The sequence below is a fragment of the Cannabis sativa genome, chromosome 3 (assembly GCF_029168945.1).
Source record: "Cannabis sativa cultivar Pink pepper isolate KNU-18-1 chromosome 3, ASM2916894v1, whole genome shotgun sequence".
In the NCBI taxonomy this organism is placed as follows: Eukaryota; Viridiplantae; Streptophyta; class Magnoliopsida; order Rosales; family Cannabaceae; genus Cannabis; species Cannabis sativa.
The window spans coordinates 50,250,361-50,277,212 of NC_083603.1; the positions used below are offsets into that span (position 1 = coordinate 50,250,361).

Genomic DNA, 26,852 nt, shown 5'->3' on the forward strand with positions numbered 1-26,852 from the left:
TAAAAAAAAAAAAGTGAGATTTATTGTGCAAAACTTGTACAATAAGTTCCACCATGAAAACTAACTACTACCACTACTAAACCTTCAGCAACTCAGGAACCTGAGCTTGTATGTAAACAAATTTATATATACAGCTCAAAAAAAGACGCCAGAAAGAGGTTTACAAGCTCTTGCCACCATAGCCAAGATATTAATAATGAACTTGTCAAAGATGTATTTACGACTTATAAACCTCCAACTTTTTCCACTTCTATACCTGCACGCGAAATCTAAATCCGGCAGCACTCCTATTCCCTATTTCCAAACTTTAACTGGGCAGCTTTGTCGAACATAGCTAGCTATGACTAAAATCTTCGAATTTTTCCAACATGGGTTCTTTTCAGACTCATCATTATTAGAAACCACTTCAGCACACTGACTAGCTTCGTCCATCTTCTCTGAGCCTTGCCATTGGCAAGAGTCGAACGGGGAAAGCGAAAGCCATCTACTGCACTCTGTAAATCAGCTGGTGATTCCAAACTCATACTCTGAGTCTGAAGATCAGTATCAAAAAACTGTAGATGATCCTCGTCGCAGAAAGCTTGAGTGATTCGTTCCGAGTCACAGATCAGGGAGGTACTGACTTGACTTGGAAAATTTAAAGCCTGATCAAATCTAAGATCCATGCTGTCAATTGTGTGCAACGCGTAATCTTCCAAGCTACTTGTTCCGCCAACAGAATATATGGATGACATGATATCCGGTGAAGAGGCAGATGATGGTGGTATATAATCAAAGGCACCAATCTTATGTGAAGCCAAAAACTTGCTCCCAGCAGAACCCTCTATCTTGGGTGAGCTTGAGGTGTAAAGCACATTCGTCAAGAGGGCTGAGCCAGCAGTAAGCGAGGCCTCATCGTCAAAAGATACAACCTCCTCCCAGTGTTCAAATGCAGAAATTAACATATTATGTGCATCAGCCTGATCAAGAAGTTAGATTGTAAGAAATTAGACTACACAAAGTAAAAGAAAGAAATGTTTAAATCTGGTAAAATCAATACCTTCTCGGTTTCAGATAGCTTATCAATGGAAACATATTGGCCATCTGAAAGTTGTCCCAGTAATTGACCCACAATATTGAAGACAACCCCAGTTTTATGCTGTGAATTGGAAGGAATGTACAAGAACATACTCTTCTCAAGTACACATGTCCGAGCATGCTCCACAGTTACTTCCCACATCTTAGCAGACATACCTGTGCCAAGGATCTGTATTTTTCCAAATGAACCACCATTTAACAGCTAGCTTGTGAAATTTCAAATGCTAATTTTACTTTATGATTCACTAATTGCTTGTTTGAAACATTTTTGTTTTCTGTTCTAGAAGATAAAATGAAGTAACAGGCCAATCAACACCTCTAAATTACAAAACAGAGAAAACATTATATGTGCAGATCACAACTTTCTCTTTTTTCAATTTTGGAAAATGAAGAAGTAATGAATAAGAAATATTGGCAGAAAATTTTTTTTCAAAGGTAGAGGGAAAGAAGAGTTTCTATTTACATTTCGGAGTCTTTGAGGATCCAAAAAGAGTAAGGTAAGGAAATCCTTCACAGTAAGGATCTTTTCCCGAGTCAAACGCTTATGGAATGCTCCATCTTTCCCAATCTTCTCTAATCTCCATACTTCATCGTATAGAGAAGGAGGATGGTGCTTCTTGTACACTGCATAAGAACAAGAATCACATTTACCAAATTGTTTACAATTCTCAAGCTAGCAAGAAACCTCACAGAAAATAAGAGAGCAATTTGTTCAACATTCAATGATGCAGCTTAAAACTTATGATTGAACTTTTATATGATATATTCAGCTTCATCTTACAAGCATAATCAACATATATCAATGAAAATTATTTCTCATTGCAATTAAGAAAGAAAAAAGAACAATAAGCAAAAGGATTCATACTAAAGCAAAATTATAAAGGATGCAAATCAGAATTCAAAATTACGAAGAAACAAATCTAAATAATGTAAGGAAAACTAAAGAGTAATGATGCAACGAGGGGAAAGGTGAAAATAAATTATACCAACCGTTAAAGGAATGAGTGACTAAGGAAAGGTTCCAAAAGATTGAATACTAACCCCCACCCCACCCCACCCCATCCCATCCTAAAGAAATTGTAAAGGAAATAAATTCCAGCACTTTGAAGCAGTATACGATTAGACTAAGTTGGATAAAGATAAGAACTCACATTCTCCACGATGATCCCTGACAATAAAGGATTCTGTCTTCGCTTCTCTTATTTCAACTCCGTCAAAGTTATCCACAACTCTCACCCCTAGCCTGAATCTACGGCTCCTTGTCCAGCTTGAATTATCTGTAAAAGAAATTTCACCCACAGAACCTTCTCCGTCTTTAAGATTCAGAACTGCATCTCCAGTAAGAAGGGGTTTCTTCCCTTCCCTCTCTCTTACAATGTTATTCTTGAACTCTTCAACTGTCCAATTGTCTCCCTCATCACCATCAAAGTCACCCTCAAGAACAACAACTTCCACCTTGGCTGTGGATTCTGGCCCAGAATAAATAATTTGGCCAGTAAAACAATCAACTAAAGCTACTTGTAATGGGAAGCCTTCTTCTCCTTCAATTCGAGCTCCAGTGAATACAGGAAGAGAGATATTATTTAAGAAGCGAAGCTTTAAACTCTTTGCAACAGTAGAATGCATCTCTTTCACGCCATTCCTAACATAAACAAAATATTCACTGGTTATCAATTGCGACACAAGGTGGTCAACTGAACAACTTTTGTCGCATCAGCGAGGTGATGATATTTGGAAACAAAATATTATTATTCCTTACTGTTTCATATTGTTTAAATGTTTTTTTAAGGCTATCTCAACTTCCTCTTTAACCTGAAAGAAACATAAGAATATGTTTAGTAAAATTTAATAAACCTCCATTTGATATGGATATACAAATACAAGAGTTAAAAACGGCACATTATAGATGTAAAGCATAAATCAACAAAAATTCTAAGATTAAACAGATACAAAGACTATGATATATTCTATGTCACCAAACTCCTTTTCAAGTAAAGAAAAAAAAAAGAAAATTAATTGTTTGAAGTTACTTAAGGAGAAAGTTGAGTTATGTTATTTTATGAAAAGCGATAAAATTATTAATAAAAAGAAATAAACCCACTACTCTAATAATTTGCAAAGAGCATATTGCAAAATGATATAGAAGAAAGACAAAGCAGAGTAGCAATTATTTCCTTCACAGTTCTCTACCTTTATATCAATCATTCAACCGATGACGTTAACATAATTTTGACATTTTATACAAGGCAATCCAGCATACCCAAATGAACAAATTCACGATAACAACTTATCACGTCCTATCGCCAATGGACGTTGTCTCTTTTAGTGCATCATTACTCAAAGTTTACAACTTCTAAGTAGTTGCTTAACAAATTTAAGTGCGTTATAGGAATTATGCTAATGCCTGTTAAAAGATTTCCTATTAAAAGTAACAAAGGTCCTTGGTCCAAACTAGGATGATGAGAACTGATTACAGTAAAACATCATAACCATTTAACTAGGCTAGCTGGTATGCCAAGCAATAATATACATGGTATTACTATTAGGTGTATAAACATGCCAATAACATTCATGAGAAAAGCCATGTTCAGGACCAAGTGGCAAGTGGGGTTTAAGAAACGTTAGGTCTATTTCAATATTCTAGGGTGAAAAGGACTACTTTAAAGAAAACATAAACCTAAAGAAGTGAAAATGATAGCTGGTAACAGGCCAGAGGTTGTTCCACATGGGTTGAACATGCAATGCATTTCAAAAGTTTTTCAGCCTAACATTTAGAGTGTTGTTCTCTAGTTAGTTAGCAAAGACATAACAAATAGTCCACATGAGGATTTCACATAAGTGGATGCTGATGACCCCATGATCGCAAAGAGTTGAAAAATCGAAGATACCTACCACTCGACGAATCAAAGGCTCCAAGGAGCGTTCAAATGTATGCAACTTCATTACCTCCAAAACAACACTGAAAATCAATGAAAAGAAAATCATTAAAAAATAAACTCATTGTAGAAATTGTAGCAATTATGGTCTAAAGTGCAACACAGCCTTGAAGAGTTTTACAAAGAACTTCTATTAACTAATCATCCAATTGCATAAACCTCAAAATGCTCAAAAAAGTTATCCTACATTAAGATGAAAAGTAGTTAAGGTCAACTACAGTAATTGTCGAATATATATGTTCTTTTCTTCACTTATATATAGTATAAGATAAACAATTCATCTCTCCTTTTCACTATGTCAAGTAAAATAAGCTAGATAATATAATACACACAAACCGCACTTTTTTTTCCCTTGAAAACAAAATAACATTAGTCACTTCACTTTTCACAGCACATATTTTTTTAATCATAACTCTTTGCAAAGTAGACTTACTGACTCACTCTCAGTGGAATTTACTTACACTTGCAAAGAATCATCAAAGCAAAACCATTTTGCAAATTGACAAAATAAAAAAAAAATCAAATTTTCCCCCAATTACATATTATTATTCCCAACATGCCTCTTTTCCTAAGGTTATTAATGCTACATATATAATTTAACTCGAAGAAAAGAACACAACCTCAAAACCCACCTCAGCCTTTCAACCTAAGAAATGCAATTAATTTAAGCTAAGGAAGAGCAAAAAAGCCACAAAACGAACTCAAACCACTAAAACCAAACCTCATCGAAAATAAGAACAGAAGAGAGCCCGACCCAGTTCATTTCCCATCCCAGAAAATCAAAGTGGAAAGAAATAAAGAGAAAGGAAGAGAGTCTCTTACTTTCTGAAATTGGGAATCTTTCTACGCTTATCGTCAGAATTAGTTCCTTCTGGTCGAGGAGCTCGACCCTCATCGGGGTTTCTCTTCTGCGACATTATCGAAGCTCCCAACAACAAAAACGCTTAGGTTTAAAGAGAAGGGCGTTACAAATGAACATGAACGACAATAAAACCCAAGTACTAGACCAACATGCGGCGGGCACATCAAACGATAAGATTGTACAAATCCTCTTATTCATGTCCTACTAGTATACACACAAATATATATATATATATATATATATATTATGTAGAGAGAGAGAGAGAGTTGGAGATAACAACAAACTAGAAATAAATGGGAAGAATACAAAATTTCCTTTTAAAAGAAATGATGAAATGAAAAAAAAAAAAGAATAGGTGTGGTAAGGATGAGAGAAGTGGGAAATTTTAACTATCCATTAATAATTTGAAATTTGGATGTTTCATGTTGATAGGTAGGGGTGTGAAGCTTCCCCTCCATGAGTGGGTTTTTGGAAGTTTTGAGTGTTTTTGGAGCGATCACCATAAACAGAGGTTGGAGAGTCTCTCTTTCTCTCTCCTTCTCACTGGAACTAACTAGGTGTAGAAGAAAAGAAAAGAGAAAGAGAAGAAGATTAGTTGAGAGAGAAGTGATTTGTGGGGTCCATAGTAAAGCGCGTTACGGGACTAGTAAAACTGGGGTCCACGTCTTATGTTTTTATCTCCGCGTGTATACTGACTAAGCTTAATTAATCTAATCATAATTTTTGTTGAACCCCTTCGTCTTCCTGATGTCATCAATCTTGGTTTAGTAGGTTAATGAGAATGGGAAATTTTATTTTTTATGGTTACATTTGGTTAAAAAAAAATTTCTAAATAAATAATAATTAATATTTGTAGGATATGACAATTTTTATGATATCTCTAAAATACTCTTATTTACATCAATCTCATTTATACCATCGGACCATCCATCGGGCTACCCATCAGGTGACCATCGGACCACCATCGGCCCCATCGGACCAGATCTGCAACCAATTTTTTTTATGTTTTTGTACATACAAAAGTAACATCAGGTGACCATCGGACCACCATCGGACTATCAATTTTTTTTTATTTTTTTTTATGTTTTTGCACTAAAAAAAAGTATGGGAAATTTGAAAGGGATATTTTTGAGTTTTAAATAAAGTGGTCATATATTTTCAATGGTGATATGTATTAGTAATAAAATATTAGGTATATGTAAGTATAAAAAATCAAATTTCTCATAAGAATTTAGTATCATCTTTAGTTTGTTATTGCAATGAATATTAAGAAAGGAAAATTTTATTGATTCATAATAAAATACATTATATTAAATTTGACTTTCCTTATTAATTTGTACTAATTAATTCTTTTAATAATATAAACTTCTTATTTTACTCTTTTTTAAAATTAAAAAAAAAAAAAACTGAAATAGTTCATTCCTCTCTCTTCCCTCTCGTGTGGTTCTCTGTCTCTCTCTACTTCGACAAAATCTGAAAACCACCACTCCTCTCTCTCTCTCTCTCTCTCTCTCTCTCTCTCTCTCTCTCTCTCTCTCTCTCTCTCTCTCTCTCTCGGTGGTGGAAAACCAGACCACACCCCCAATCACTCAAGAATCATTCACTATTATAATGGGTAAGTTGTGTTTTAAGCATTTTATTAAACATTAGTAATAGTATGTAATTTACTTTCGTTATATATGTGGTATTTGTCAGAACTGGTATTTTTTGGTTTGAAATGGTAGATCTGGTTTTTCTGTCAGAATCTGGGTTTTCCAGAGGTTATCGACAGTTTGTCGATAGAATATCGATGAAATATCAATAACATGTGAAGGAAGGTCAGAGATGACCATTATCGACATGATATCGACAGTTTGCTGATATCATGTCGATAAAAAATTAATTTTAATAATTACATTTATTTGGCAATGTATCGACAGATTGTCGATATTATGTCGTCATTTTTTGACTTATGTTTGTCGACAATATGTCGATATATCGTCGACTTTAAGACAAAAATGAAAACTTTTAAACAGTTGACACGAAACAAGTGAAATTTTGTAAACATAAGTAAAGACTAAACAAACATTAAAACTAACCACTAAACAATCATATCATAATAATTTAAAAGTTTTTATTGTGTCGGTGAGACTCGTAATACGGGCATAAAGATCCAGGCTTCACCGGTTCGTCATTAAAATAACCTAATCTGCAACGACGACATCCTTCGGGGAACCCTGGTGGTGGATATGGATATTTCATCTAGGGGTGAAAGTCGGCCAGTTATGGTCGGTTTTCACAATTTTATAACCGACCGGTCGGTTACGGTTTTTATTTTATGAAAACCATAATCGACTGTTTAGAAATTATAACCGTATAAAACTGACCGTACGGTTTTTGACGATTTTTCAGTTTGGCAGTTTTGGCGATTTTTTGGTTTAATTATGTTTTTATTGCAAAAATCGAAATTGACCGCCATGTCAAAAAAACCAAAACCGAAACCGACAGCCAAATTCGGTGATGACGTGGAACTGAAAATTTGGTTACGGTCTGGTCGGTTTCGGTTTATCAGTTTTTATGAACACCCCTAATTTCATCCACTGATCATTTATTTGATTGCGTAGGAACCTCCATTCGTTCACCACCCTTTCATTTTCAAAACGTTTAAAAGTATCTATATATTCTTGCATTTCTGGAGTAATTTCGTTACTAGGTTCCTGTTTGATCTCTTCGGTTGATAGAAGTTTGTGTTTGTTCTCTTTGCTAGACATTTAGAAGTATAAGAGAAAAACACAATATGGTTTTATAGAGCAGAATACTTTTGAAGTATAAAAGAAGTATAAGAGAATAACACTTATGAATTAGAAAAGAGATTTTCTTTTATAAAGCAGAATACTTGTTGGGAAAGTAGAAAAAATTAATTAACATTAAATGTGTAATTGTACACGTGCAAGGCATGCAATGTGCATTTATCGATAAAATGTCGATAGGTTGTCGATAATATGTGGATAGGAGAAATTGAGGCTAAACATCGATGTTATGTCGATAGCCTCAACAGATAGAATAGAAGTTGGAAAGGTGGAAAAAATTAATTAGCATTAAATGTCCAATTGTACACGTGTATAACATGCAATGTCCATTGTCGATATGATATCGATAGTGTGTCGATATTTTGTCAATAGGACAAAAATTCCACAGCTTAATATTATCGACATGTTATCGATGATATGTCGATATCTGTCGGCGATGCTGCCACTTGAAATCCTAACAGTTCTTATCGATGAGATATCGATGGAATGTCGATAGTTTGTCGAATATGTTAAATTTTTGCTGTTTTTTATTTTTTATTTTTATAATTTTTTGGTACTTTTCCCTAACTTACCTTTTTTTTGTTTAAAATTGTAGGATCGACTGTGTTTCTTGTTGTATCGTATGATGGTGTTTGGTGTGTTGAGGGTTTTAATTGGGTTTATAAAGCTGAAGGTAGTTTGACGTTGACAGTTGGAACTGACACAACCATACAATAAATGCGTCAAATTTTATATGAAGAGTTGGAGGTTGATCCTTTGGCGTATGATTTAAAAGTGGAGATTTGTTCCTTGTACATGAAGGGACAAATGGTTCCGCCAGAGGTTATTAAAAAAGAACGCCAACTAAGAACGTTCTTAGAGATGAGGGCAACAATGTCAAACACAGATTTTATGCCATTATTTGTGACTAAGGTGAGAAAAGTTGGGAATTTGGAGCCTATGCCGCCTACTAATCCTCTCCCTCAGAGTGTGGTAGGGTCTTTCGTTCCTGAAATTGATGTTGGGATTGGTGTGAATGAGGAGGTTCCTACCAATGTAGATCAACAGTAAGAAGCGGCAGGATTTGATCAGTTTGAGGAGTTTGATACTCCCTTCTACAATAACGATCCTATTGTAGATTTGAATATGAATGATGAACATGATTTGGTAGTCGATGAAGCCGTAAAGGTACCTTTCTTGAGGTTAGAGTGTGGACCGAACAACCATGGTACACAGTGAGAACGACAATGTAAAGCCCGCTTAGTTAATTTGGAAATTAGCAGTTATTTATGTTAATCAGGAAATTATTTATAGCTATTTAAATAATTTATCATTGTTATTTATGGAATTCAGATATGCATAATTATGTCATCAGCAGTTTTTATATTTCGTATTTCCGGTGTCCGGTATTTTGGAACGCGGCGTTTGGCTCAGTAGAAATCACAACTTAGTATGTTAGTATTTTGGGGACGGGTTTTAGACATTGGGAATGTCGGGAATGGCCGGGAATTTAGAATGTCCCAAAAATACCCCTTTGGTATGGTTTTAGTGATTTTATGGTGGAGGGGCAAAATGGTCTTTTTGCCCCATTAGTATTTTTGTCTTTTATGACTTTATGAAATGTTTATTTATATATTATTTAAGTGTTTAATTGGCTGAAATGATTAAGTGTATATGTTATATGTTATTTTTCCCTTTTTATCAAAAAATCATTAAGTGTGGAAAAGAAAGAAAAATTCAAGAAAACACTCTTTTTCTCTCTCTCATTTTCGGCTGAGACTTGGGGGTTCAAAAGGCTGGATTTCTTTGGTGATTCTAGCCCTAATTTGCAACCTATTGATCTCTTGTTGTGGTATGTGTTTTCTAGTTCTTTTCTCTTTAAATTCCTTGAAGAAAATGATGAAAATGGATGATAATGCATGTGATTTTTGAGAGATGTTTCTGCTGTGTTTTGTTGTTGATTTAAGTTGTTTAAAGCATGATTATTGTTGTTGTTTAAGCTATGTTAGAAGCATGTAGGTTAGATTGTTAAAGCCTTGAGTTTTCTTTGCAAAAGTTATGAATTTTGAAAGAAAATGTGATGTTTTGTTTCTGTGTTGTTGTTGTTGTTCTTGTTAGTTTGCAGAGGTTATTTTATGCTTAGTTATGTTGAATTAAGCTAGTTTGATTGCTTGTTTAGGTGGTTTGCTCAAGCTTGAGTTTGGAACTCAAAGCTTGAGCTCCAATGGTGAATTTTGCATGTGTGATTTACGGGTAGGTTTGATGCTCTAGAATTGTTATTTGGGACCTATAGAGGAGGTCTGGAAAGTTTGGGATCAATTGGGTTCGAATTGGTCAAGTTAGGAGTTTTTTAGTTTGCTGCCTGCGAGGAACCGGAATTCGGTTGAGCATCCGGAATTCGGATGGGGTCCTGAATTTTCCCGAGCCGAATTCGGTTGGGCAACCGGTCTGTAGGTTGGGGATTTTTCGAACCCTAGTTTTCCTCGTTTTTGGGTTTTTAGGGGTATTGCCATGCTTTTTATCGATAGGGAAACTTTTAGTTTCAAGTTTTAGTCCCTGGAAGTGATTTAGCGTGTCAACTTATAGCGTTGTGATTTTTATGGTTTAGGAGCCGATGTCCGCCGTTCGGCTTCGGTTCCGGTCGGGGTGACGGCACACTGAAATCGGAATCCGTGTAAGATTAGTATAACCGTATGCATATGTAGATTACATGTTTAGCGTGCATGTAGGAAGCCCGTTAGATTACATTAGATATGTATTTAGGCTTCGAACCATCCAACCCCGTCACGTCGGTACGGTGGAGTATGACCGACGGCCGGAGTATGGCCCGGTTCGGACCGATCAGCCGACACCGGTTGGTGGTTCGGTGCTATTGACCTATCCCGTCGGTACGGCTTGGAGTATGACCGACGGCGGAGTATGACCGGTTCGACCGATCAGGAGGATACTTGTCAATAGTACCGTCCCCTGAACGTTCAAAACTCAGTACCATGTTGGACATGGCGGTAGTGCTCGGTACCATGTTGGACATGGCGATGGCGGGACTCGGTATCGTGTTGGACACGGCGATCGGTTTTATGTATGATGTTTTTATGCTTTTCTTGCGAGTCCGTCGACTCACGGTTTACGTTCATGTGTAGGTAAAGGCAAGGCGATTCTTGATGGACCGTGAGCGAGCTTATGAGATTGTACATGTCGGGGCGGTTAGGCTGGAGCGTACGATCCTCGGGACGACGGTCGAGATTTTTGTAACTGTCGTTAGACGACTTTCATTTTGATGTAAAAGTTGATCAGTAAAAACGTTTGTAAATATTTTTATAAATCGGGATCCCGAGACTTTTGTAAAATGGTTTATAAGTTTAATGAAAAAGCAAAATTTTAATTAATCACGTTTTTCCATAAACCTCGTTGATTAGCAACGAGCCGCACGAGACGTTTAAAAATCACGTAATACGCCTAAGATAGTTAGGGTGTTACAATTTGGTATCGTAGCCGCCAGTTGTCTTCCGAAGATCGTCACGACATGTACAATCATCATCAGCAGTTAGCTCGGTTCACGGTTCAGTAAGCCTTTATTGCTTTAGTAGTTTATTTTATTCAGTTATGAAAAAGAAAAGCCTGTTAGGAAGCATGTTAGTAGCCTGATAGTAGAATAGGCGCATGTTTCATTTTTAATTTCCAAATTAAGCGGCATTAGTAAGCTCGCCTTGAATACGACCTGATATGCCAACTCTTGGTTTCGCAGGCGGTTCTAATTAGATGGACGCCAGGCGGACTACCAGGAGTCGGGGCAACTCCGTGGGGTCGAATCAGGGAGAGGGAGCTCGGTTTCCCCCACCTGCTAGGGGCCGAGGTAGAGGTCCCCGAGGCAGGGCTCGTGGTCGGGGTGTTGAGGACCCGCCACGGGCCGCCCGAGCTCCCCGGCCGATCGGGGAGCCCGGGTGGGAGTTGCGGTTTGCGGAAATGCAAGCCCGGATCGAAGAGCAAGACCTCGAGATTCGGAGGTTGAGACGAGCGGGGGTGCTCCTGCCGGTTCCGGTGCCGGTAGTTCCAAAGGGCACCTCGCCCCCGCCGCCTGTGCCGAGATAAAGTGGTGGCGGCCCACGGATTGGAACCTTTATATGAGCGGTTCGGAAGCAAGCACCTCCGTATTCCTGGGAGGTCCGGATGTGTCGAAAGCCGAGCCGGTGGCTTACGGTGATCACCGAGTCGAACTTTATGGGTGTCACCGGTAACGACGCAGTGGTGTGCGCCACATTCCGGTTCCGGGAGGATGCCACGGTATGGTGGGACATGGTGTCTCGGATTCACGATGTCACCACCATGACACAGGAAAGGTTCCGGGAACTCTTCAACGCGAAGTACTACAATGAGGCGGTTAGAAGCGCCAAGAGGAAAGAGTTCGTTCACGACCCGGCGGGAGAACATGAGTGTCACCGAGTATACTACTCGGTTCGGCCGTTGGCGAGGTCGGCCTCGGGAATTGTGCCTGACCGACTTCGGCGAGAAAGGAAAAGTATCCTGACGGGTTGAATCCCAAGATCGGGCATGACCCGATGATTACCACGGACGACGGCCACCACCTACGCTCAGATGGTGGAGAAGGCACTGCGAGCTGAGGGCGCAGTGGGGTGCATGTCAGAATCAGCTAGTACTCCGATTAGTGGCGGAGCTCCTACCCCTCCTGCATCAGGATTTAGCAGGGGGAGTAGTGGTTCGGCCATTGATCAGAGGAAGAGGGCACCCACTGCTTCCGGCGGCTCGAGTCAGAACAAGAGGTTCGGGGGAACCGGAACAGAGGGAGTCGTCCTGGTGGTAATGAGACTCGCTTCTCCTATCCCGAGTGCCCTAGCTGCAAGAGGCACCATCGGGGAGAGTGCAAGGGGCAGGGATGCTTTCATTGTGGCATGCCCGGACACTTCAAGAGGGAATGTCCCCAGCTCCGGTCAGAGGCGCCGAGGGCTCCAGCGATGCCCACTCCAGCCAGGGTATTCGCGATCACGCAGGCTGATGCAGATGCCAGCCCATCAGTTGTTACAGGTCAGATTCTTATTAACGACTCGCTTTATTCAGTGTTGTTTGATTCTGGGGCTACACGTTCTTATGTGGCGGCCAGAGTCTTTAGTAAGTTGGGTAGACCCTTTGATAGATATGAGTCAGGGTTTGGAACCACATTACACAGCGGAGAATTGGTTATCTCCAATAGGTGGATTAGGTCTATGCCGATCAGGATAGATGGTAGGGAGTTAAGCGCTGATCTGATAGAGATGAGCTTAGTCGAATTTGATATTATTTTAGGAATGGATTTCCTATCTAAATATTCGGCGAGCATTGATTGCAAGAGGAAGATGGTGGTCTTCCAACCGGAAAGTGAAGAACCGTTCGTATTTGTGGGTTCGGTTCAGGGATCTCGGATCCCGGTGATCTCGGCTATGTCAGCGAGAGAATTATTGCACGGTGGGTGCTTAGGGTTTCTGGCCGTGGTGGTGGACACCACTCGGCCAGACACCATTCGGCCAGAGGACATCAGTGTGGTTCGGGAATTTTTGGACGTTTTTCCCGAAGAACTTCCAGGGTTACCACCTCAACGGGAGATTGACTTCGTGATTGACTTGGCACCAGGGGTGGATCCGGTTTCTAAAGCCCCGTATAGGATGGCTCCAGCTGAACTTAAGGAATTGAAGATTCAGCTCCAAGGGTTGCTTGACATAGGGTTCATTCGGCCCAGTGTGTCACCTTGGGGAGCCCCGGTTTTGTTCGTCAAGAAGAAGGATGGATCTATGAGGATGTGCATCGACTACAGAGAGTTGAACAAGCTGACGGTGAAGAATAAATATCCATTACCTAGGATCGATGACTTGTTCGATCAGCTTCAGGGGAAGACGGTCTTTTCTAAGATTGATCTCCGGTCGGGTTATCATCAGTTGAGGATCCGAGAGGAGGACATTCCAAAGACGGCTTTCCGCACTAGGTATGGACACTACGAGTTCCTGGTTATGTCATTCGGACTAACCAATGCTCCTGCAGCATTCATGGACCTGATGAATAGAGTATTCAAGGATTTCCTCGATATCTGTGTAATTGTGTTTATCGACGACATCCTCGTGTACTCTCAGTCAGAAGAGGAGCATGAGTTACATCTTCAGATGGTACTGCAACGACTTCGAGAACATAGACTCTACGCCAAGTTCAAGAAATGTGAGTTCTGGTTGTCTCAGGTGTCCTTCCTAGGACACATTGTGGGTAAGGACGGGATCAAGGTGGATCCCGGGAAGATCGAATCCGTCAGGGATTGGCCGAGACCGAAGACAGTGACAGAGATCAGAAGCTTCTTGGGATTAGCTGGATACTACCGTAGGTTCGTGGAGGGGTTCTCCAAAATCTCAATGCCCCTAACCGAGCTTACAAAGAAGAATCAGCGATTTATCTGGTCAGATAAAAGCGAAGCTAGTTTTCAGGAGCTGAAGCAGAGATTGATTACTGCTCCGGTACTAGCTTTGCCTTCGGACGAGGAGAAGTTCGTGGTCTACTGTGACGCATCCAAACAGGGTTTGGGGTGCGTATTGATGCAAGCCGATCGGGTTATCGCTTACGCCTCCCGTCAGTTAAAGGATTATGAACAGCGATACCCGACTCATGATCTAGAATTGGCCGCAGTGGTTTTTGCACTGAAGATTTGGCGGCATTACTTGTATGGTGAGAAGTGCGAGATCTATACCGACCATAAAAGTCTCAAGTATTTCTTTACTCAGAAAGATTTGAACATGAGACAAAGACGTTGGTTGGAATTAGTGAAGGACTATGATTGTGAGATCCTTTACCATCCCGGGAAAGCCAATGTGGTGGCCGATGCCCTGAGCAGAAAGGGTCCCGGGCAAGTGGCTAGCATGGTTCAGATCTCACCTCAGCTAGCAGAGGATATGGTTAGGTCCAGCATTGAGTTTGTGGTAGGTCAGCTACACAACTTAACGCTGCAATCTGATCTGTTAGAAAGAATAAAGGTTGCTCAGACGACAGATCCGGAGTTAGTGAAGATCCGAGATGAGGTATTGGCTGGTCAAGCCAAAGACTTTTCGATGACGGACGAGTGGGATGCTTTTGTATAAAGCCAGGGTTTGTGTCCCGAACAGTGTGGACTTGAGGAACGAGATCTTTGAGGAGGCTCATTCTACTCCATATTCTCTACATCCCGGCACCACCAAGATGTACCAAGATTTGAAACCGTACTTCTGGTGGAGCGGTATGAAGAAGAATTTGGTAGAATTCGTTTCGAGATGCCTCACGTGTCAGCAGATCAAGGCTGAACATCAGAGACCAGCAGGGTTATTGCAGCCGCTAACCCTACCAGAATGGAAATGGGAGGATATTGCGATGGATTTTGTGGTCGGGTTACCTAGGACCACGGGTATGTATGACTCCATCTGGGTAGTGGTGGATCGATTTACGAAATCCGCTCATTTTCTGCCGGTCAGAACAACATTTACAGTGGATCAGTTGGCAGAACTGTACGTCAAAGAGATAGTGAGACTTCACGGGGTACCGAAGTCTATAGTTTCGGACAGGGATCCGAAATTCACCTCCAAATTTTGGCAAAGTTTGCAACGGGCAATGGGTACGAAGCTAAAATTCAGTACAGCATTCCATCCTCAGACAGATGGTCAGTCCGAAAGGACAATTCAGATATTGGAGGATATGTTGAGAGCCTGTGTTATGGACTTTGAGGGTTCATGGAGCAAATATCTACCGTTAATAGAGTTTTCATACAACAACAGTTATCAGAGTACGATAGGGATGGCACCCTATGAACTGTTGTACGGTAGGAAATGTAGATCCCCTATCCACTGGGATGAGACAGGGGAGAGGAAATATCCGGGTCCGCAGTCGGTTCGGCGGACCAATGAGGCAATAGAGAAGATTAAAGCTAGAATGCTTGCCTCACGGAAGCGGACGAAGAGTTACGCGGTCCGAAACGTAGAGATGTTGAGTTCCGAGTAGGGGACCATGTGTTTTTGCGAGTATCTCCGATGAAGGGGATTAAACGTTTCGGGAAAAGAGGCAAGTTATGCCCTAGATTTACAGGACCTTTCGAGATTCTCGAGAAGATAGGTCAAGTGGCATATCGGTTAGCATTGCCTCCAGCTTTATCAGCAGTGCACAACGTATTTCATGTCTCAATGTTGAGAAAATACGTTTCAGATCCCTCTCATATTCTCAGTTATGAGAGCCTTCAGCTTCAGTCAGATATGTCTTATGAGGAACGACGGTGCGGATCCCGGATAGAAAGGATAAAGTCCTTCGGAATAAGACCATAGCGTTGGTCAAGGTTCTCTGGAGAAACAGTAAGGTGGAAGAAGCCACCTGGGAGCTAGAATCTGATATGCGAGCTCAATTTCCAGAGTTATTCAGGTTAGATTTCGGGGACGAAATCCTTTTAAGGGGGGGATAGTTGTAAAGCCCGCTTAGTTAATTTGGAAATTAGCAGTTATTTATGTTAATCAGGAAATTATTTATAGCTATTTAAATAATTTATCATTGTTATTTATGGAATTCAGATATGCATAATTATGTCATCAGCAGTTTTTATATTTCGTATTTCCGGTGTCCGGTATTTTGGAACGCGGCGTTTGGCTCAGTAGAAATCACAACTTAGTATGTTAGTATTTTGGGGACGGGTTTTAGACATTGGGAATGTCGGGAATGGCCGGGAATTTAGAATGTCCCAAAAATACCCCTTTGGTATGGTTTTAGTGATTTTATGGTGGAGGGGCAAAATGGTCTTTTTGCCCCATTAGTATTTTTGTCTTTTATGACTTTATGAAATGTTTATTTATATATTATTTAAGTGTTTAATTGGCTGAAATGATTAAGTGTATATGTTATATGTTATTTTTCCCTTTTTATCAAAAAATCATTAAGTGTGGAAAAGAAAGAAAAATTCAAGAAAACACTCTTTTTCTCTCTCTCATTTTCGGCTGAGACTTGGGGGTTCAAAAGGCTGGATTTCTTTGGTGATTCTAGCCCTAATTTGCAACCTATTGATCTCTTGTTGTGGTATGTGTTTTCTAGTTCTTTTCTCTTTAAATTCCTTGAAGAAAATGATGAAAATGGATGATAATGCATGTGATTTTTGAGAGATGTTTCTGCTGTGTTTTGTTGTTGATTTAAGTTGTTTAAAGCATGATTATTGTTGTTGTTTAAGCTATGTTAGAAGCATGTAGGTTAGATTGTTAAAGCCTTGAGTTTTCTTTGCAAAAGTTATGAATTTTGAAAGAAAATGTGATGTTTTGTTTCTGTGTTGTTGTTGTTGTTCTTGTTAGTTTGCAGAGGTTATTTTATGCTTAGTTATGTTGAATTAAGCTAGTTTGATTGCTTGTTTAGGTGGTTTGCTCAAGCTTGAGTTTGGAACTCAAAGCTTGAGCTCCAATGGTGAATTTTGCATGTGTGATTTCTGGGTAGGTTTGATGCTCTAGAATTGTTATTTGGGACCTATAGAGGAGGTCTGGAAAGTTTGGGATCAATTGGGTTCGAATTGGTCAAGTTAGGAGTTTTTTAGTTTGCTGCCTGCGAGGAACCGGAATTCCGGTTGAGCATCCGGAATTCCGGATGGGGTCCTGAATTTTCCCAGAACCGGAATTCCGGTTGGGCAACCGGTCTGCCGGTTGGGGATTTTTCAGAACCCTAGTTTTCCTCGTTTTTGGGTTTTTAGGGGTATTGCCATGCTTTTTATCGATAGGGAAACTTTTAGTTTCAAGTTTTAGTCCCCGGGAAGTGATTTAGCGTGTCACTTATAGCGTTGTGATTTTTATGGTTTAGGAGCCGATCCGCCGTTCGGCTTCGGTTCCGGTCGGGGTGGCCGCACACTGAAATCGGAATCCGGGTAAGATTAGTATAATCGTATGCATATGTAGAGTACATGTTTAGCGTGCATGTAGGAAGCCTGTTAGATTACATTAGATATGTATTTAGGCTTCGAACCATCCAACCCCGTCACGTCGGTACGAGCCGGAGTATGACCAAGCAGGCGGAGTATGACCGGCTCGACCGATCAGTGACACCGGTTGGTGGTTCGGTGCTATTGACCTATCCCGTCGGTACGAGCCGGAGTATGACCGGCGGCGGAGTATGACCGGTTCGACCGATCAGGAGGATACTTGTCAATAGTACCGTCCCCTGAACGTTCAAAACTCAGTACCATGTTGGACATGGCAGTAGTGCTCAGTACCATGTTGGACATGGCAGTAGCGGGACTCAGTATCGTGTTGGACACGGCAGTCAGTTTTATGTATGATGTTTTTATGCTTTTCTTACTGAGTCTGTCGACTCACAGTTTACGTTCATGTGTAGGTAAAGGCAAGGCAGTTGCTGATGGACCGTGAGCGAGCTTATGAGATTGTACATGTCGGGGCGGTTAGGCCTGGAGCGTACGATCCTCGGGACAGCAGGGCTGAGATTTTTGTAACTGTCGTTAGACGACTTTCATTTTGATGTAAAAGTTGATCAGTAAAAACGTTTGTAAATATTTTTATAAATCGGGATCCCGAGACTTTTGTAAAATGGTTTATAAGTTTAATGAAAAAGCAAAATTTTAATTAATCACGTTTTTCCATAAACCTCGTTGATTAGCAACGAGCTGCACAGTACGTTTAAAAATCACGTAATACGCCTAAGATAGTTAGGGTGTTACAGACAACCTTGTAATGAAAATCGCAATACACCTGGATCTAGCAGTAGTCGACAAGGTAGGTCCAAAGAACATGCTCCTCCTCGTCATGTAACCTTCTCAACGTTCTCGTCTGTTAAAGTTTGTACCAAGTTCAAAGGTCCTACGTGGATAAAGGAAGATATAATGGAAAATCATGAGCTAACTACTTGTTTACAAAGTAAGGAATCAGGGGAGATACAACTTGACAATTTTTATGAAAAGAAGGAAGAATTGAGACAAGTGGTGGGTAGGTTTGCACTTAATAATAATTTTGAGTAGATAGTGAATAAGTCATCCCCCGACGTGTTGTACGTTACATGCAAGACTCTAGATTGTAAATGAAGATTGAGGGGGAGGAAGAAGATTCATTCTGACAACTTTGAGGTTACTGTATTTCACAACGAACACACATGTAACCTGAATGCGAGACATTCAGATTACCATCAAGTAGCCCCATGGGTGGTTGGCCACCTTATTAAGGGGAAGTACACCCAAAATGGAACTAAGTACAAGGCTAAAGACATACAGAAGGACATGTTTAACACCTATGATATCCAGATGAGTTATGTGAAGGCGTGGAGGTGCAGAGAGATGACACTTACGTATGCTAGGGGTACGCTGTAGTTTTCATACATGAAGCTCCCTAGATACTTGTACATGCTAGAACAAAAGAATTCAGGTACTATTACTAAATTTTATTTAGAGGATGAGCGGTTTAAGTACCGTTTTATATCACTCGGTGCATGTAGAAGGGGATTTACTTTCTGTCGTCCTGTTTTGAGTATCGATGGCACATTCTTGAAGACGAAGTATGGCGGTATAATGTTAGTTTCTGTGGCATACGATGCCAACAACCAATTGTTTCTGGTTGCTTATGGTATTGTTGACAGTGAGAATAACGACTCTTGGACGTATTTCTTACAAAAGTTGAGGGTAGCAATTGGAGTGGTTGAGAACTTAGTGTTTGTGTCAGATAGTCATCAAAGCATTGATCATGCTATTGAACTTGTTTTCCCCGGAGCAATCCACTGTGCATGCTATCACCACATTGTTATGAACATGAACTCCAAGTTCAAGACTGATGCTTTTCACAACCAAATATATAATGTTGCTTACTCATGGTCGAAAACTGAATGTGATAGACAGTTTGAGAAGCTTAGAAAGATGAATCCTGCCATTGCTGCATATGTGGAGACTATAGGGTTTGAGAAGTGGGCTCACCCTTATTGTTTGGGAGATCGATACAACATCATGACCAGCAACGCTGCTGAAAGCTTCAACAATGTGACAGAAGAGTTCAGGAAATATCTAATAACTACTTCAGTTGCATTTATTAGGTTCACACTGCAATATTGGTTCGATGATTGTCTCGAAAATGCAGACAAATGTACAACCCCTTTAGCCACGCTCTTTGAAAAAAACTTGGCAAAAAATCATGAAAATGGAAGGTTCAGGCGCGTCCAACGAAATGGAGCCAATTTGTATAACGTTGGTAGGGGACCTAACGGTGAAAGAGGTGGTGATGTGAACCTAGTTGAAAGGACATGCACCTGCGGTGTTTTTACGTTATTGAAACTCCCTTGCGTTCATGCATGTGTTGCGGCATTAAAAATGAATATAATTGTGTACACGCTTTGCTCACCTTATTATTCAAAAGATACGTGGAGGAAGACTTATGTGTTGAGGATTATTTTACCAGGATTTAAATATACTACATTTATGTTCTTTAATATCGTAAATATGAATTTCTAAAACAATAAAATTTAAACACATATAAACTTCAAGAAACCTTACATTGGTTGCAGCGAAATTAAATGACTCCTTCCGGTCAAATCTCTAACCCTTGTATCCTTTCTGTAGTAGAGTATCACCAAGATCTGAGCCCGATTCTCCTTCAGTTGAATTGGATTCTTCACAGTCTTACATACTATGATTGAGTACCAACTTGCTATGCGTGGGCATGTACTCTATCACTAAGGCTCAAATTTTGATAGTGAAGAAGACTAAGAATTTTGAATTAGAAGAGAGAAAAGAAGAAGAAGAAGTCTCAAAACTCTAGTTGTCCGTCAGATTGAAAACTAGGTTTAAAGCTTTAGAAGCATTAGTTTGGATAGTGAGACCTTACTCTTCTTTTTATACTAATTCTACTAGGGTTAAGATTGAATTATTTGGAATAAAAAAAATGATAAAAATAGAGCAAAAATAGAGTTAAGTGGCCGGCCCCTTATGTGGGTCCATCACTAGTTAGATTTTTGCTATTTTTTTCAATCATTTATCTATTTTTCACAAATACCACTTTTTGCACTTTCAATCCTATAAATGACAAAACTATTTATTTAATAATTAAAATTAATCATCAAATAGAATTGTCATTTATATTATTTATTAATTAGACTCCATAAAGTCTCTTAATTAACAAACAAACCCTAAAACTCTATTTCTTCACAATCAAGCCATAACTTAGTGAAAATTCATAAATAAGACATAATCTAATTTTAGAATTATAATTGGTTAATTAAAATTAATTAATTGAGTCTTACAAGCAGTATTGTCTCAAGTAGTATGGGGACCATGGGCCTATATAACTGAGCTTCCAATAAGCAGATCTAGAATTTACTAAGTAAATTCTTTAACTTATTAATTCCTCCTTGTACCACTATAGATTTGGAATTGAATACACTCTCAATTACATAGAACGCTCTATATTTTTCACGATATAGATACGTTATGAAAATTAACCTCGTTCTAATCTCAATAATCAAAGATCCTCTATAGATGATTTACCCCGAGTATGAACAAATTTACCGTTTTACCCCTCAATGTATTTTATTCTTAAAACACTTAGCTTCCTATAAATGATATTTCAGTAAACTAATATAATCACTGAAATAAGAGCTCTTCTATTTATCTCTATTAAGTCAAGCTTGAAGGAAATCATCATTTCACTTCAATATCCAGATAGAAGCTATAGATTCCATATCTATGTTTAGCGCTCTCACTCAATTGTACTATCATGTTCACAAAATGTACGTTCGACCTGAACCAAATTTATTTCCTTAAATTTTCATATTCTCTTATTATGCTTTCTCTCGTTCGAATTTACATTATTGTAGTCTCACAACCTAATTAATATAGGGTGCATTTGATAGTATTTTTTAATTAATTTTCTATTTTTTTAATTAGGAAAGTAAAAATATTTTTTAAAAATAGATTCTATAAAACTATTTTCACTTTTTAATTTTTTAATTAAGAATAAAAATTTTAAAAATTTAAAAAAAATTCACTTTCCAATTTTTTTTAAATAGTTTTTTTAATCAATATTTTAGCTCCTACCCCAACCTAGACCTTGGGATCTGGACTCCGACTCCAGCCCCAATCCCAGACTCAGACCACGGCCTCAGCCCCAGACCCGAACCTGGACCCTACTAAAATAAAAATAAAAATGAAAGTTATAAAACACACTTTTATTTTCTATTTTTAAAATTAAAAAATAAAAATGGTTACAGAACACATTTTTATTTTTTAAAAACAAAATTTTCAAAATACAAACTTTACTTTTAGTTTTGTGATTAAAAAATGAAAAATTAAATTATTACTAAATTCCCCCATAGTTATTAAATTATATATAAATCACTATAAAAAATATGCATGTTATATTCTTTTTTATATACATAAGTTTTTTAAAAAATATTTGCCCTACTTAAATAATGTGGTTCATATTAATGTTGCAAATATGGGTCGAGTTTTCAATACTGCACGTAATCGGTACGAATCTAAGAGACACGAGTACGATTTGACACAAAAAAATATATGTTTAAACATGACATGAAAAATATAAACTTAGGCACGACACTACACGAAAAATATGGGTGGACTTAGACATGACACAACTCGACAAGCCCAAAAACACGACATATAAGAACGAATAGATTAGCTCAAAACCATAACACATTAAAAAGCTCAATAATTTGATAATAATAGTGATAGATAATTATTTTTCAATTAAAATGATAGTAATGCTCAAATTATAACAATTATAGTTTTGTTTTTTTATATGATTGTGTGTAATTATTAAAAAGTATAAATGTAATTAAAACTATAATATGCATATATTTTAGTATGTAGAGTTACCCCATATATCATTTTTTAACTTTTTTTTTGCTTTTTAATTTACGGTTTGTGTTGCCCCAGTAGTTTTTATGTAGGTTGCTATGTGGATTTCAATTGTGATTTAGGTTGTTCCGTTGATTACTATGTGAGTTTTTATGTAAATTTCCGTAAACATGTGAAAAAAATTGTTTTGAAGTGTGAAAATAAAAAAAAATAAAAAAAAAAATCCTTTTTAGCATTTGGCTCATCCATTGAAATAAAAATACAAAAATATGGAGCCCGATTTTGAGCCCGTATCAGAAAACAGGTTGGTCTATTTAAGAAATAAAACAGGCCAACTCGAATAAAGCACGGTACGAATTTGAGCACGACACAAAATTATCAAATTTGCAAGTCATGTTGGGCCTACCCTATAAAATTGTTGCACAGAATGACAAAACCGTATTTTTTATGGCACGACACGACCCATATTTTAAAAAGCTCAAAATATATGGGTCTGACTAGTATGACACGCACATGTTTATAACTATAGATCATATATATAAATATATATACTATGTGTAATGCACGTATAATTAATTTTATTTTTTAATTTTTATTTTCGTTATGTATATTTTTGGCTATATAATTAGTTTTTTTTATTGTTATTCAATAAATAATATTATTTTTATTAAAATGTATTTAATTTAAGTTTAATTTTTTAAAAGAAAATATAACAATATTTGAAATTTATTGTTAATTATAATTTAATTTAAACATGAATATTGTTTTTTTTTTATGAATAAGTATTTTTGTATTCCTCAAATTAAAACACTTACAACCTATTGAAGTCATTATATTTGTATATTTATACAATATATATTTATAATCTCATAAATCAATCTCTATCTTTGGTGTTAGCTTTACAAGGTATAAAACTAAGAATCCTATATTTACAATCACATTGAATCCTAAAAATAGTTTGTTCAATCATTTACAATTTTTGATTCCAAAAGACATCATTCAGAACACGTCATATATGGTAGATCACAGCTGCCATCACAACAAATAACATGTTTTGTCGATTGTTGCTGAAATTTTTGGCTCAAGAAATACATCGCAATATTGGTTGAAGTTAAATGCTTACATCCCAATTCAGTCAATGTTTTATCCTCTCCAAGCATTTCCTCCTATAAGCACATTGAAAAAACAAATGCTCAATGTTCTCCTTAGTATTATGAGAACATTATTATCTTTTCAAGTATTTTCTTTTTTTTCTGTTTTTTTTTTTTAATTTTATTATTTAAAAATATGTGAATTGAGTAAAAAAAATAATAATAGAAGGATACTTAGATATAAACAATGAATTTAAATTAAAATGTTATAAAAATATTTTATATTATATAAACACATTTATAATAAAAAAGATAAACAAATATATAATAAATTGAAATTTAAATTATAAAACAACTTTTGGTTATATATTAAAATCTAATATAACATAAATATAAATATGTTTACAAGAGATGTCACGACACTTTTATAAAAATATCCTAAAATAAATAATATATATAAGGCAACTTTCTCAACCTCTTTCCTATCAAAACGATCAACACTTACTTCTTTAAGTCCATTAACTAATTATATATATAATGACTGCAAAATTAAAAGTTTAAAAAAATAATGTTACGAATACGATAAGAAAGAGGAGCTTTTATTTTTGAGAATAATACTTTGATATGTGAGGTTGTGTATTCTTTTGAGGAATATAATTGCTTTGATATTGTTTGTTTTTTTGTTCAGTTGGTTGGAAAATGTAAGTTTCAATACAGATATTCCAAATCCCATAAGGCTACAACGGCATCTAACTTTTTATAGCCTTTTAGTTTTTACGTACCTTCCGTAGTTAGGGCAAAAAATGATGCTGTTATTGTAATTTGTTTGTATTACAAAAACGTGGAAATCACAAAGCTTATAATGAAATTACGTTGTTACCCATGCTCTAATAATTAACTTCGTCTTAAATTTGTTGTGTTACAGGCTTTTTTACTTGGATGTATTGTATGAAACCTTAGGTGCTAGTAGTCAAAGACTCAAAAGAGAGTTCATGGGTTGTTTCGATTATTCATTCATTATTGAAAGCTACATATATAATATATATTTATATATTTATGTAATATGTATAGTTTTTGCTGATATATATATATATATATATATATAATTGAGTTGAGAATATAGTACTTTTAAGTGAGACTGATGTAGCAAAGGAAGATTCGTGGAAGATGGTATCTTATCATTTGTCTGTACTTTTTTCTTTTTCCTTTCTTTCTTTTTTTTTTTTTTGTATCCATGCATACAGCATACTGATTCTTACACTTCTTTTTTTTTCTTTTTTTTTTCAATGCTGTTTTATTTATTATTCATGAGATTCTTAAATATGGACATTTAGGACAAGGATCCGTCAGTGTTTTTGTTTATGTTACATTTTAAGTTATGAATAAGTTTTATCATATTTTTGTTAGGTATAGCGTGTATCAGGTGGAGTGTATATTTTTATATATCTTTATATATTAAAAGTACCTATCTAACAGCATTTCTTGTTTAACAGAATATACTTAAAAATAAAAGAATATTTTGTTAAATTTAACGTTTGATCTCCCGTTAACAAATAAACCCAATAATTAAATCCAAAAAATTAAACAATCTTTTAAATATTAATATTCTCTTTTTAAATTAAAAAGAATATGTGTTGGTTTAGAGATTTTTGGGCTTGGGCATAAAAAATAAAAAGAAGATAAAAGGGAATTTTTTATAAATATGGAATTTCTTAAAACCATTTTGAAAAATATGGACATTTATAAAAAAAACTTAAAATCTGGAAAAAAAAAATAAAAAACTTAAAAAATGGAAAAAATAGAATACCTATAAAAGGATATTTCCATTTATAAAAAACCCACCCTAAATATCCAAATTCACCAATTCTTGTAACTCTGAAATTCTGTTACGATTCATCTTGCACTCTGTTACGATTTCTTCCCTTCTCCTTCGATTTCTCTCTGAAATTCTTGGTGCTTTTGTCTCTGTGCAACTCATATGGTTGATCTTAGGTTTCTTAATATATGAAGGTCAATGGAATTCTCATGTTCGGCATAGCAGCTCAAGGGAATTCTCAAGTTTCTTGCGATTCTCATCTGATTTCTTTCCTTCTCCTCTAGTGTGATTATCATTCTTCATCTTATTGTTCATGATCCTACAGCCGCCGATGACGAAAATCAATAAAATCTGAAGTCAAAATAGACAAAGGTAACAAACTATTGAATTTGATTACATTCTTGATGTAGTTAACATATTATTTAGGAAAAATGATAAGGAATTTTCATTTTAGGTTTTTATTTTGGTTCTCATAGTAATGTGTTGTGCTGTGATTGTAATTTTTAACAAAAGAACTCTCATATCTTGAAAAAAGTCACCTGCTAGTTCAATCTTAGGGTTTTTTGTAGCCTCTGAATGTAACCTGGAACTTTAAATTTGAATATGGTTGTATTTGTTGTGTTGTGGCTGCAATTAATAGCAGAAAAATACCATGCCTTGAAAAAAGTCACCTGCTAGTTCAATCTTAGGGTTTTTTATAGCCTCTGAATGTAACCTGGAACTTTAAATTTGAATATGGTTGTATTTGTTGTGGTGTGGCTGCAATTTATAGCAGAAAAATACCATGCCTTGAAAAAAGTCACCTGCTAGTTCAATCTTAGGGTTTTTTATTGCCTCTGAATGTAACCTGGAACTTTAAATTTGAATATAGTTGTGTTTGTTGTGTTGTGGGTGCAATTTATAGCAAAAAAAATACCATGCCTTGAAAAAAGTCACCTGCTAGTTCAATCTTAGGATTTTTTATTGCCTCTGAATGTAACCTGGAACTTTAAATTTGAATATGGTTGTATTTGTTGTGGTGTGGCTGCAATTTATAGCAAAAAAATACCATGCCTTGAAAAAAGTCACCTGCTAGTTCAATCTTAGGGTTTTTTATTGCCTCTGAATGTAACCTGAAACTTTAAATTTGAATATGGTTGTGTTTGTTGTGTTGTGGCTGCAATTAATAGCAGAAAAATACCATGCCTTGAAAAAAGTCACCTGCTAGTTCAATCTTAGGGTTTTTTATAGCCTCTGAATGTAACCTGGAACTTTAAATTTGAATATGGTTGTGTTTGTTGTGGTGTGGATGCAATTTATAGCAAAAAAATACCATGCCTTGAAAAAAGTCACCTGCTAGTTCAATCTTAGGATTTTTTATTGCCTCTGAATGTAACCTGGAACTTTAAATTTGAATATGGATGTGTTTGTTGTGTTGTGGGTGCAATTTATAGCAAAAAAATACCATGCCTTGAAAAAGGTCACCTGCTAGTTCAATCTTAGGGTTT

General features: G+C 37.0%; 1 protein-coding gene across 2 annotated transcripts; it reads right to left on the reverse strand.

Annotated features, from left to right (window-relative positions):
• On the reverse strand, positions 1–5,438 carry LOC115709635 (calmodulin-binding protein 60 A). Of its 2 annotated transcripts, XM_030637784.2 has the most exons (7): positions 4,836–5,438; positions 3,970–4,036; positions 2,837–2,889; positions 2,229–2,719; positions 1,541–1,701; positions 1,040–1,246; positions 1–959 (listed from the first exon to the last, which is right to left on the reverse strand). In XM_030637784.2, the coding sequence occupies exons 1-7, from the start codon at positions 4,928–4,930 to the stop codon at positions 345–347; spliced, it is 1,689 nt and encodes a 562-aa protein (XP_030493644.1). In that variant the 5' UTR covers positions 4,931–5,438; the 3' UTR covers positions 1–344. The 2 variants fall into 2 exon arrangements, with proteins under 2 accessions (XP_030493644.1, XP_030493645.1); XM_030637785.2 differs by lacking the exon at positions 4,836–5,438 and having other exon boundaries at positions 3,966–4,036.
• Positions 5,439–26,852: the final 21,414 nt, after the last annotated feature.